This window comes from Alosa alosa, chromosome 12 (genome assembly GCF_017589495.1).
Source record: "Alosa alosa isolate M-15738 ecotype Scorff River chromosome 12, AALO_Geno_1.1, whole genome shotgun sequence".
NCBI lineage: Eukaryota > Metazoa > Chordata > Actinopteri > Clupeiformes > Clupeidae > Alosa > Alosa alosa.
Genome location: NC_063200.1, coordinates 33,235,287 through 33,248,409, shown reverse-complemented (window position 1 = coordinate 33,248,409; position 13,123 = coordinate 33,235,287). Strand labels below are relative to the sequence as shown.

The 13,123-nt window shown below is 41.3% G+C and overlaps 1 protein-coding gene across 2 annotated transcripts in view; it reads right to left on the bottom strand.

Moving 5' to 3' along the window:
• Nucleotides 1-12,545, bottom strand: part of LOC125304248 (uncharacterized protein KIAA2026) — a 41,776-nt gene extending 29,231 nt beyond the window's left edge. For both annotated transcript variants that reach the window (XM_048258360.1, XM_048258361.1), the window contains exon 1: nucleotides 10,574-12,545. In XM_048258360.1, coding sequence (XP_048114317.1) covers nucleotides 10,574-11,199 — 626 coding nt within the window. In that variant the 5' untranslated portion in view covers nucleotides 11,200-12,545. The remainder of the gene's footprint in view (nucleotides 1-10,573) is intronic.
• Between the last annotated feature and the right edge of the window lie 578 nt (nucleotides 12,546-13,123).

Genomic DNA, 13,123 nt, shown 5'->3' with positions numbered 1-13,123 from the left:
TGATAAACATCACAAAAGTCATAGTGAGGATCATTAAAGTGATGACTTACGTTAACTCAAAGACGCACACAAAGCAGGACACACTGGAGTGCTGGGTTGAGATGAACAAAAGAGTGAACTGAGGGCGAGCAAACAATTTATCCTGGTCTGAGCCCCTGCTCCGGAGCTACAGGGTTTCTCAGCCGGTAAACTGGGCGTGGTTAGGTGGCAGAGCCAAACAATCCTGCAATTTCTCCACAGCACTTTCACCTCAAAGACTTTGTGCAGATTTAAGTGTACATTCGAAAATGAGAAACAATATAATAATAATAATTACCAACAGTATTCTAACAATACTCTATTGTAGTATGCTAACCACCACAACCCAACAGTATTTTAACAGTACTCTATTCTAGTGTGCTAATCTCTACAACCCAAAAGTATTCTAACAACACTTGATTCTACAGGACTATTTATTTGTCGTGGATAAGATGAAGGGTTTGATAATGGAAGGCAGTGTTTCCCACATAATTGAATTGTGGTGGTAGGTGAAGGGAGGGTGGGTTCTGTGTCTGAGTCAATAACATAAACAGCCTATACAGTTATACTTGCCTTGCACTACAAGTCCACATTGACAAGTAGCTGTAATGTTATAGTGTGCATCCATGTTCCATATGTGTTGTGCATGCATTACTTGAAAAGAACTAGACAGTGAAGGTAACGATCTCTTGTGAAAAACGTGAACTTGAAGAAGTGAAAATTGAACAATATGAACTATGAATATTGAACAACTTGAAGCCAAAGTGTGAACATGCTTAACAAAATATGGGAACAAAACATGGGAACTAAACGTGCATTACGAATATAATCAGTGTGAGCCCTGCTTGTTTCCCTGCAACAAGAAGCTTCCATCTGGGGGTGATGGAAGACAGTGACACTGTTTGACTGTGTTTGAAATGTCCAGTCGATTGCGCAATTTGGTCTTAGTTGCAGTCATTGTCGAAAACCCGGCCTCGCATAGATACGTGGTGGGAAACGTTTTCAGCTCTTTTACGGCTATCTCGGGATATTCTGCTTTGGTTTTGATCCAAAAACCCGCCAGAGAGGTTTCCTTATACACACTCTTAACCCTCTAGGCGCCACAGTCGACTATAGTCGACAAGATGCGGTACTGAATAAAACAGCCGATTTAGTCAAATAGGGTGTCATATTTCGTTCGACCTCCGCTCCACTAGATGGCAGACATGTCATACGTCATCCCCGAGTCAAAAAAAGGGCACTCTTTAAACAAAACATTCGCGCTACAGCTGCATTGAATCAGTGCGTCTGAAGGGGAATATCTGCCTTCAGAAAATGACGGTGATTCGTTTAGTGAGGCTTCAGATGCGTCCCTGCCTTGCAATGATGTAGCTGGACAAAGTGAGAGTTTACTCCATAGTTTAGCTTACACCAAGCACAAACGTTGAATCGTTTGCCCAATGTCACTGGTGGGAATAATGTTTCACGGGTTGGTGTTCATCGGGAAGTTAGCAGGGTGTTAGTGGTGTGGCTTAACGAGGCTGGAGGTAGCATAATGTCCATAGCTTAGCTTCTGTCTTCTGAGCGTGTGCCTCTCCACAATCAGCGCGACAGTAAGCGTGGTGGAGCCTTTGTCTAATGCCACTGGGTATGTTAGGCGAGGTCGAAGTGCTCATAGGACAGTTAGGGGAACGAGTGGCAGTGTGGGGGAGTCGCAATGAGAATGACAGTAGGCCTAGTCCGAAAGGCGCAAATTCTCTTCCACTTCGGGCCTTGAGGCAGATCTGGCCATGCTGCTCGCATGGTGGAGGTGGTGACACGCTCTCTCCCTCTCCCACACACACACACACACACATTGGGTCATGCATAGTCTGTCACAAGATGATGGGAATGCCGGGCCCTGTATGGATAGAGGGGAGTCATTATCTCTACAGCAAAAGGCCTGCTACAAAAAAAAAAAAGTCAGCCATTTATTAGTAATGATTTACACTGTTGATTTGCTATCTATTTCCCTGATCATTTTAGGACATACACTTTTTGTGTGTTCATGTCCTTGTGATGTGTGTGTCTTTGTCAGCTAAGAAAAAAACAAAAAACATCAACAAAAAACAACAAAAAAAAAAAAAACTAACATTGTCTCTTGTCTTGTCTCGTCATCTCACTCCTGATCTGTGCCTTGCCGTGGCAAATGAGCTTTTGAACTAAACAGGTCTTGTCTACTTGCGTTTGTGTGTCATCTGAATAATATATATGCGCCCAATACATGGAATCAGAGTGCCTACTGTATGTGGTAAATGGAAAATCTCTACAGCAAAAGGCCAGTCTACCGCTACATTTGGTTTGTTTCTGCCATTTATTAGTAATGATTTACACAGTTTGTTCACTACTTACTATTTACCTGAGCATTCAGTATTGTGCAATATAGCATACAGAAGGTGAGGGACATTTTGGGGGGAAAGAAGTGTTGCATTTTATCATTCAAACATGCGACTTTTCATGAAAATTCTATAATCCAAGATGGCCGCCACCATATGACGTCATAATATGCAAATTAGATATAAACATTTAATCCCTACATAAACTTTGGTAAGCGAGTTTTGACACACAGTCCTCATCACTAAAATGTGTAACGGTGACTTTTTTTCTGTAAGAAATCTCTGCAGCGGCTCTCGCAACTCAAACACTCTGGCCAGTGACCTGCTAAAGATGCTTGTTTTTTGTTGCTCATTCTAGCAGTTTAGCTAACCCGTGTAACACTACCGTTAAGCCAAGAACTGATCAAGTGAAGTGAGCTGACCTGAGGCTGCGCAGCGCTGAAGGCAATATGTAAAAGTGTTGAAGGCGGGACAGACAGACGTAAGAAAATAGACCTTGCAAAATGCAAACATGCGTGCAATCAAACAACTGCATATAGACCTATGCCATGTAAAAACGTGACATTATTGCCAATTAAATTTAGTTTAGTTCGCATGCATTTTTTTTAAACTCATGTCGTAGGCTACGGCCCGGTTAGGAATGTCCTGCGGCCCGGTGGTTGGGGACCGCTGGTCTACAGTGATGAAGTGTTTTGAGAAGCTTGTGAAAAACATTATCTGCTCATCCCTCCCTGCCTCCTTCGACCCCCTCCAATTTGCTTACAGAGCCAACTGGTCTACAGAGGATGCCATCTCAAACATCATGCACACCACCTTAACTCACCTGGAGGAGGGGAATGGGAATTATGTGAGGATGCTGTTCATTGACTTTAGTTCAGCATTCAACACGAGGACTGAACACCACCCTGTGTCACAGGATATTTGACTTCCTCACCAACCGTTCACAAGTGGTTAGAGTGGGGGTCATCTGACTCATTAACCATCAGCACTGGTGCTCCCCAAGGCTGTGTTTTGAGTCCACTGCTGTACAACATCTACACACATGACTGCAAAGCCAACAGTAGTCATACCTCCATCATCAAGTTTGCAGATGACACAGTGATCTTGGGCCTGATTAGTAACAACAATGAACAGCTCTACTTAGATCAGGTTGATGAGGTTCCCAACTCTGAACTCACACTATACTGACTTTGCACTCATTCACTCCTCAGCACTCATGACCCCCACACACACACACACACACACACACACCTACAAGACTTTTAGCACTTTTACATCCCTCTCCCTATGCTACAGACCTTTTATTTATTTTCTTATTTCATCACACATCAAAACACACACACACACATATCTGACTTTCTCCAACTTTTGCACATCTCCATAGAACTTTTTATTTATTATTTTTGATTTCTCCTCCATCTACCCATGTCCTTGATTGCCTAGCCTTTCTGCACCCCCGCCCCCCACCCCCATCCCCAACACACACACTTACATCACATACACCTCACATACATACAGCACACTGCTTGCTACAGTAAGCCTCCTCTACATACTTGCTGCACACTGTCCCCCTACACAGCACATTGTCTTCAGGATCTTCTCCAACACACATCCTCTACATACTTACAGCACACTGCCCCCACCTACCCACACACACACTACACACACACACACACACACAGTCACTGCTCCACTCCCCTCCCGCCCACACACACATCTTCACTGTCATCACTCACATACAGTACTCTGCTTGCAATAGTAAATCCCTTCACCATACTTGCAGTACACTGCCCCCCCCCCCTCTCCCCTACATACACAGCACATTATTTCATCAGGAAGCTTCTCCAACACACATCCCCAACATACTTACAGCACAATGAAACTTTTGATTGGCTTTTCTCTGAAATTGTGGCAAAAGTAAACATTTTTAGAGCATAAGTCCAGGATGAAAAAAATGCATCTGAATGTAGAGATTAATATGATGAAAGAATTTTGAGTCTAGGTCTATCAGGTAAGGAGAAATAAGCGTTTTTGACAAGAGTGCCACCTTTGGGTGCAGTACCCCAAATTTTGGGTTATGGGTAGAGGGGGGTACTGGTAACCATACCTGAAAATTTGAAGAGTTTTGGAGTTACGGTTTAGGCTGCAGTATGACTTTTACAGAATTTTGGCCAAAAATGAACGGTACAGCAGCTACGCTGCTCGGACCCCTAATAAGTGTGCTGCTTTGCAAGCACACTTAATAAAGTTGTGCGTAATGTTATTGAAGGAGAGCAACATTGCTATTCCCTGAAGATGAGTCAGCTATGTTGACCATTCATCGACAAATGCGTTCCTTATGGAAAACTGCATATTACACTATGACAGTTTGTAAGGGTAAAGGCCTGTTGTCGCAAGTTTTGCTCAAGGTCCATAGGCTACAACAAAGTGTTTCTGGAGTAAAACTTTGAATTCAGTCAGACTTGTGTGATAAAAGAATATGGCAAGGCTATCTCTATCTCTAACTAGCTCATATTGAGAAGATTGCATGACGGAAATAACAGTGAACTAACTATGGGTAATTGAGGATAACTTGTAGACCATAAAGGTTCATTGTCCTTACGTGCTATCTCTGCCATTGGTGCTTTTGATCGGTCAGATTTTAAATCTCCTGTGGTGGGTAGGACATATGTAGTGTCATCAAAACGCCCGCCCACGTCCCCCCTCCCCGCCTTAACGTTTTCACACTGGTGCCGGAACTTATCGATATCAAAATGTCTAGGGTGCTTGGTAGTAAATTTGGCGAGACACTTAGTCCCGCCGTTCCGCCTCGGTCTATGTGAAAAGGACATGCGTTCCACGAATCTGGTACATAATTTTGCGGCCTCGAAACTGTCTCTTGCCTGTGCCTGTTGCTTATGTAACGGAGGCGAACTGAGCTAGCATGCTAGTTGCGCATGCAAATCCTCATACCCCTAACTTTAAGAACACTTCTAACTGCTGAGTTGGAAGCCTGGGCTTTTAGCTCAGTGGTTAGAGCGTTCGACTCCCATTCCGGTGTGTGATGAGGTGGCCGGTTCGAGGGCCGTGAGCGGCGGACGAATTACGACCTCTGTTACAGTGGTGCCGTAGACCCGGATTATGGGAGTGAAGATTTAGGGAGGTGAGTGTAACGGAGGCGAACTGAGCTAGCATGCTAGTTGCTCGTGTAAATCATCACACCCCTAACCTTAAGAACGCTTCTAACCTCTGAGTTGGAAGCCTGGGCTTTTAGCTCAGTGGTTAGAGCGTTCGACTCCCATGCCGGTGTGTGTCGAGGTGGCGGGTTCGAGGGCTGTGAGCGGCGGACGAATTACGACCTCTGTTACACTCACAACCTGAAGTTGAAGTCCTGTGATGGTTATGGGATGACAGTTTTGACCAAGATTTCTCCATGATCCCTTCTTTTTAAAAACACCAATTTGACTTGTCTCAGTGTTTCCCCTACAATATATTCATCAGCGGCGCAGCGCCGCTCCTGGAATTCAAGCGCCACTGCAAAAAAAGTTGCCTATTTAAAAAAAAAAATTGACGCAAGTGAACTTCAGGAACAGCTGCCATTCGTTCAGGTTTCATGTCAACAAATAATAGTAGGCTAACGTTGAAGGCGCAGTCAGGGATTCCACAGGAGGTCACGCTTGTTTGTGTTTATGTTTAAGTTTATTAGCAGACGCAATTTTGTGCAAAAAAACGTAGCCTACATTATGTTAACCAAGGAACCAAATTAAAAACCAGGCCGAGATAGCTCGCCCCTACCTTCAGTAGCCTATTCCCAGATAAATCCACGCATTGTTTTGTTTTTTTGTTTGTGATACAGGCAATGCTTTCAAGCCCTGTGTTGCTAACATACCTAGGCTGTGAAACTAAGGTCTAGCTAGCCTATTGGTGGGTTTAATTGAATTTGAGTAATAGGATACGCAAGCATTTACATCTGAGATAGTTTGTAATTCCTGTAGAGCTCACCAAAATTATAGATATGATACAAGACACTTATCTGCTATAATCCAAGATAAATTTTCTTCGAATTTTTGACCATTTATTTTACCAAATGACATGGGAAACATAATTAATTTCATCCACATATTCTTATGCACCATGCACAACAACACTACTAAGTTAGCTTGAAACCGTGAGAATCAAGCCAGCGTCATGGGCCGTCACGGAATTAAAGTGACAGGCACTCAATTCGACTTGCACAGCACCAATACAGTTTAATGGCATGAAAGAGAAGTCTAAATAGTTTATACAGTGCTGTGCAAAAGTTAAGACACCCATGCTGAAATTGACTAAAGGGAGGAATAAAAAACATATTTTGCCTTTTGTCTTAATGCCTTAATTTAAAAAAAAAGTAGGACATCAAAAAAGTAGGACATCAATTATTTTTTAATGCATCATGTATCGTAAATAAATACTATTTAAATGTCTCAACTTATGCACAGCGCTGTATATTCTAAATAGTAATAGTTTGTACAGTGGCCTACAGTGTACAGTTGTAATAATTTGTAACTCAATCTGTCCATTTCTTTCACAAAATCCCACCACCATTTAAGGAGTAATTTTTTCAAATGTTTGGGGGTCAACAGCGATCAACAGCACCGCTGCTGGAAAAAAAATTCTAGGGGAAACACTGTGTCTTATGCAAATTGATCTCAATGGTGCATTTTTGCCCATGTTCAGGGTGGAAAATAAAAAAGAAAGATTTGCATAAGACAAGTCAAATTGGTGTTTGGGTAGATGACAAATAGCAGAATTCAGACTGTCCATGTGTCACACAATTGTTAAGAATTGATATGGAAATGTTGTGGGTCTGGTAGGTTCAAGTTCTGTCATATTAAATTTATTGGATTTGTATTTAACTTTTGACTCAAAATAATCATCCAAACATAAAAAATGTCATATGGTGTGACTGTCCACCATGTGTGCAAACTTCCTAAAAAGAGTGTATATCCATAAAAAGTATAATTACTTTAAAGTTTTACCATGTATATAAAATAATTGTTTGTTTTTTACAACCACAGAAAGTTTTTATGTTTATGCATGCTGTCCAACTAAGTTATAATCAAATATATTTTGTCCATAAAATGGTTGTCATATGGCATGACACTATATTATATATTTTGACCGGGCATTCATTTGGACATCATTATTGTGAAGAGGACCCTGCTTAACCAGGACGTAACAATAGAATGTCAGGAGTAATTGGCATGGTCAAGAGGTGAGTACTGCTTTTTAGACTTTTATATAAAAAGCTTTGAATTGGACATCATCAATCGTGGCCAAATTTTAGTGTCTTATGGTGTGACATCATTTGCCTAAAAAGTAGCTATTTTTCACAAATATTCTTCATGAATTCTTAAAAAGCACTGCTGCCATGTGGTCAGTTGCATGCTAAATAATAGCTAGCTGTATTTAACTGTCTAGAAAATTAGCTTAACTGTCAAAATGTCATATACATGTAGTGTGACGCTGCATCATATGGTGTGACAGTTTTTTCAAGTCACACTATATGACATTTCTGTCACACCCTATGACCAAATTGCATTTTTACATAAACGTTCTTGTAAAAACATGTTTTAAATTCTTTTTATACTTTAAAAAGAATACTTTTTTCTTTTATGTTACCATGCCATGTAAGTTTAAAAAATAAATACTATTCCTCCATTTCTTGTCAGTGTGAAGCAAATATGTCCAGCAAAGAGAGAACACGCAAGTACAGGGAAAGACTGAATGCAGACCCTGCAAAGAGGGAGGAAGTCTGAAAACTGTTAAAGCTATTACTATACATAAAATGATTTTGAATTCTATTCGTTTACTGCTATGTGAAAACTGTAATAACTACCTCTGTTACATGGTATTTAAAGTTTAAAACTTTCATCTATTTTGCTGTTACGCGCATACACCATTCATACAGTGACTTCAAAATTCATTGTTAATGATTTTATTGTCATTAAAAACCCTGTTTTGCTCTGACACATGGTGGAGTGGTGCAGTTCATCATATGGCGTGACACCATGTCATTTGGTGTGACATTAAATAATAGTTAGGTTTTTATTTTTATTTTTTTTGGCTGTTACTGCAAACAAGAATATTTTTAAGGATGGCCTAATTGACACATTGGAATTTCACATTTCATCTTTTGGCATTTTTGGAAGCCCATAATGTCTGTTCTAATGAAGTAATGGTAGAAGGCTGGAAACTGGTGTGGTAGTTCACTGTAGCCGGTACTACTTCTGGAGGCAGAATCAACATTCCTTACTGTTTGGGTGAGAGGTGGGTCACCAAAGTCCTAAAAAATGTTGATGGCATGTGTGTTTTTCCACTTTTTGGGTGGCCCTAGCACCACAATTAATGATCATATTTATTCTAAACAGAATTATTTGTTATATGTGGGAACCTTGCCCTTGCCCAAATCAATTTGAAGGGTATGGTACCACTGGTGGGGGTTTTATGGGGGTCCAAAAACCCTCTCCGGCAGAGGTGACTTTTTTGGAACCCGGTATTTGGACCCCCAAATGACCATGTGGGCACTTGATGATCCTATTGGGATTTATACCAGATAAAGATACATATTTGTTCTTTCTTTTAATGAAATAAAACCTTTGACTATGAAGCTCCATAATATGAATTTTATTCTTCATAATGCACCATTTGGGACATTGTTTCCAGAAGTCTCGAATGTAGATCAGGGAGAATTTTGTGATGTTAAAGTATGAAAATAGTGGAAATAACTTAGTATTATGCTCAGTGATGGCAAATAATGAAATACTGAGACTGTCACGGATTAACCCCTTATCCCCCATGAAAGAGACCCGCCATCAAACTTTTAAAGAACTAAACACTATGTAACAAAGATTGTTACATAGTGTAAGAACACTTCAGATAGAAGTTTTTCCTTGCCCCCTCTCACTCTCCAAATAAAATTGAATTGAAAATTAAATTGAATAGTATCCAAGAAATTGTGGATGCAGTGGCATAATTTTGTCATGGTCCTTTTGGTCAAGTTTCTATTGGCGAGCAATGCGTCCATAGATGTCTGGCACACTGACACAACAAATGATATGTTGGAATGGCACCCAACAGGGGATCTGTCTGACATTCGTCAACATTTTAGTACTTCGGTGACCCACCACTCACCCAAACATTAAGGAATGTTGATTCTGCCTCCAGACTTGTGTAGTACAGGCCTCAATGAACTACCACACCAGTTTCCAGCCTTCTACCACTATTAGAACAGACGTTATGGGCTTCCAAAAATGCCAAAAGTTGAAATGTAAAATTCTAATGTGTCAATTAGGGCCTTGAGTGACACCCGAAATTCAAATGGATGCCATGGGCAAACCGTTTGAGATATTGACCTGAAACGTCAGATTCCTTTGTTTGGTGACATAAGGCATATTGTCACCACTGTCAGCAGAATCTGAGAGGTGTCATACATGGGTGGCTGAGTTGGCGTGGAATGACCCAACTGCCTCTGGATGCGGTTTACTTGCATAAAAGTATGCCGCAGATTTTGCCAGAACATGCCATCCCACATGGGTATGCAGTGGCCATTCAATGTGTTCATAAACTGACACTGCGAATAGCCTACTTTGGACTGATTTCAGACATTGAATTTAAACAACCATTGCAACTGCACATTCCCAAATCGAAACAAGCGACCAACTTCCAACTACTATGTCCCAAATTTAAAGAAAGTTTCAGAACGCCACATGACCAGACCTTGACCAGACAAAGAGTGGCAAAGTGTGACATCACACACAAAACTGTGTTTGTAGGCACAGGAGAGCAAATTTCTGATGACCATGCATCATTCCACAAAATGGTTTTTATCTTCTCTATCAAGTTATTCAATTAAGCTAAACATAGCCTTAACTCAAGCCTATGTCATTTTGATCTGTAATAAATGTCAAATGCAACCATGCTTAAATTGTGCTTTCTGCACATTTATTAAACTATAACAATATGCGATATTCATTACTACCTGTGGGCATGTAAGCTACAGGTTTTCTAAAGGAATAGCGCACTGTAAAATAAACTCTACAATTACGGTTACAGAACACGTGGAAACTGTTTACAGGACACATTGGAACACTGGATTCCATTTTTTTGTGTTTAAAACTACATTGTAAGTAGCCAGGGCTGGTAGTGGAAATAAATGAGTGGAAATAATACAGTCAAATTACCTTGACAGCAGAGTGAGTTTCTGTTCCAGGATTATCTCCAATTTCTGTGCCTGTCTTGAAATCCAGTGGTCAACACCATGGAACCTATAACAGTTCTCAAGCATCAGCCTGAAATCAGCCACAAAGTCTGTGATACTGTCATACTCCCGGTTCACAAACTTTTCATCTATTCTCTTGAAGCACATTCCTTGTTGCACAGAGTCTGCAAGTGAGTTGTCCTGTATACCAACTGGGTTCCAAAGGGGAGCTGTGATGGCCTTGTGCTTCTCTAATAGAAAATCGTGGAATATTCTGTAAGCTTGTTGCACTTCATAGCTTAAGTCATCATCATCGCTGGATGCATTCTGTAGACAAACTTCAGATAAAGCTCTACTGTCCTCTGAGACTACTCTCAGTTCATCCCTAATGTGTAAGTCATTCCATTCGCTGTGAGATGTGTTATCCACCATTGAGCCTGAAGCTGAGGCCCCATTTGGTAGTTCAGAGAGAGCGATAGAACTCTGGAAAACAAGGCGTCTAGGACTGTCGATGTTCTCGGTCACGTCCTTGTGGTAGACCGTGAGATGCGAAGATACAGCTGGAAAGCTACCCGATTTAGCCTGACTTGTGTCCACTTGCACCTTCATTCTTCTGTAACTAAGCAGCTCCCTACAACTACTTGATGCACTCAAATAACAATGTCAACCAGGCAGAAAAGCTCAATTTTACGGTCAACGAATAGGAAAAGGAATTTTCGGGTTATAAGTTAGTTACGAATTATCATTTAGTATTAAACCTAATCATAGTGCAAAATCTGACATCTATTGCAGGTTACGCTTGTCTCGGTTTACAGGTTAAACTAACGAGTGACTGGTACTCAATAGCCTCAATGTTGATGTCAGTTTGCCAGCGAACCACCACCACCACTTATAAAATATGATAGCTAGCATACAAACACAAGTAAGCCTGTAACCTAAGCTACGTTAACGATGACCGTCAGTCACGTACTAGCTAACATGAATCCCCGTGACGTTATCTATGGATATAGGACTTAATTACACAATAGCCTAATTTAACCAACGAGGTGCACATTCTTTCCGTAACAGATAATTATTTGAATACCAAATACAGTACTATTTTTCTACTAGTTTTTCAGCCAGTCAGATCAGTTATATTCTCTTCCAGGCCATTTCCCATACCTCTACACTCGGCGCGTTCAATTGGCCTCGTGGACCGGGGATGGAGCCTCGTGCACGGGCTAGAGTTGCTGCTTAGCCCGCCTATACGGATGTTATTGTTTCAATGCACAGGCCTTGGGTAGCCAGACCTTCTCCAAAGACGCCAGTAACGTTACACACAATCCAACTTCTTTCATTATTTAATGTTAAACTTTGTTGACTTGGTCACGTTTACATAGGTTGCAGTGAAGTCTGTCACTGTGAACATTTCCCATCTAGAATGGTTTCGTTGACTTAACCGCTTACAGTAACGTTAACTTGCTAACGTTATATCTGAAATACGAGCTCATTTAATTCGTCAACATTAGCCAACCAGAGCTAGCTACTCGGTTAATATCCGATTAAAGTTGTTTTTACAAAACAAGACATTGAAAAGCAAAACAAGAGTGATTTACGCACTGATGATTAAGGCTATGCAGTTGTACAATGAGGACTCTGGGCAGACGTCTACTAACATTAAACGACCAAGCTAGATAGTTGACAGGCTAACATTAGCCCACTATCAACTACACTTTACTCCTCGGCGTGAAGAGGATCTGACGTAAGCTCTATTGACAACTTTCGGAGAGGGAGTTACCTAGCGTTCATGGGCTTCGGAAAAACCTTTTTCCGAGTGAAAACCTCATCATTCCGTGTCATTCACGTCACGTAATGTGCAGAGGTCGGAAACTGGGGCTAGATTTTGCTAACAGAGTTGCCCAGTTAGGGGTATGGCAAGCCGTTCAAGACAAAACGTCTGTCAAAATAACGCCTCCACGTGTAGATTTTTTTATGGCAAGCCGTTCAACACAAAACGTCTGTCAAAATAACGCCTCCACATGTAGATTTTTTACTTCTTCAGGAGTAAAAAATAGATGTCTGAGCGTCAGACGTCAAATTTTTAAGTGTGCCACGCGCAAAAACTTTGCGTCTGACGTCAGAGGTAAAAAAATGACGTCTGGGTGATTTGCTGCAATGCCAGAGCCTTTGTGCCAGAGTAGTATGATGGGGACGAGACCGCCTATGCCGAGTCAAGACCGAGTCTTTGAAGAGTCGAGAACGAGTCTGTTGGTTTTCAAATACAGTCGAGTCCGAGTCAAGACCGAGTCTTTGAGGAAGCAAGTCCGAGTCGAGACCGAGTCCTTTAGGAGTCGAGACCGAGTCGAGACCAAGACCAGGGGCGTAGCACCAAATTCTGGGCCCTATGCACAAGTGGTGGCCATGGGCCTCCCCCCCCAACCAACCAACCAACCACCGGCATAAGCATATAGATATATTAGCAGGCAATTCCAATGTAGCCTTATGGATGTGACTGAACATGCTTAATATTTAAATATTCTGTGTAAAATTTCCT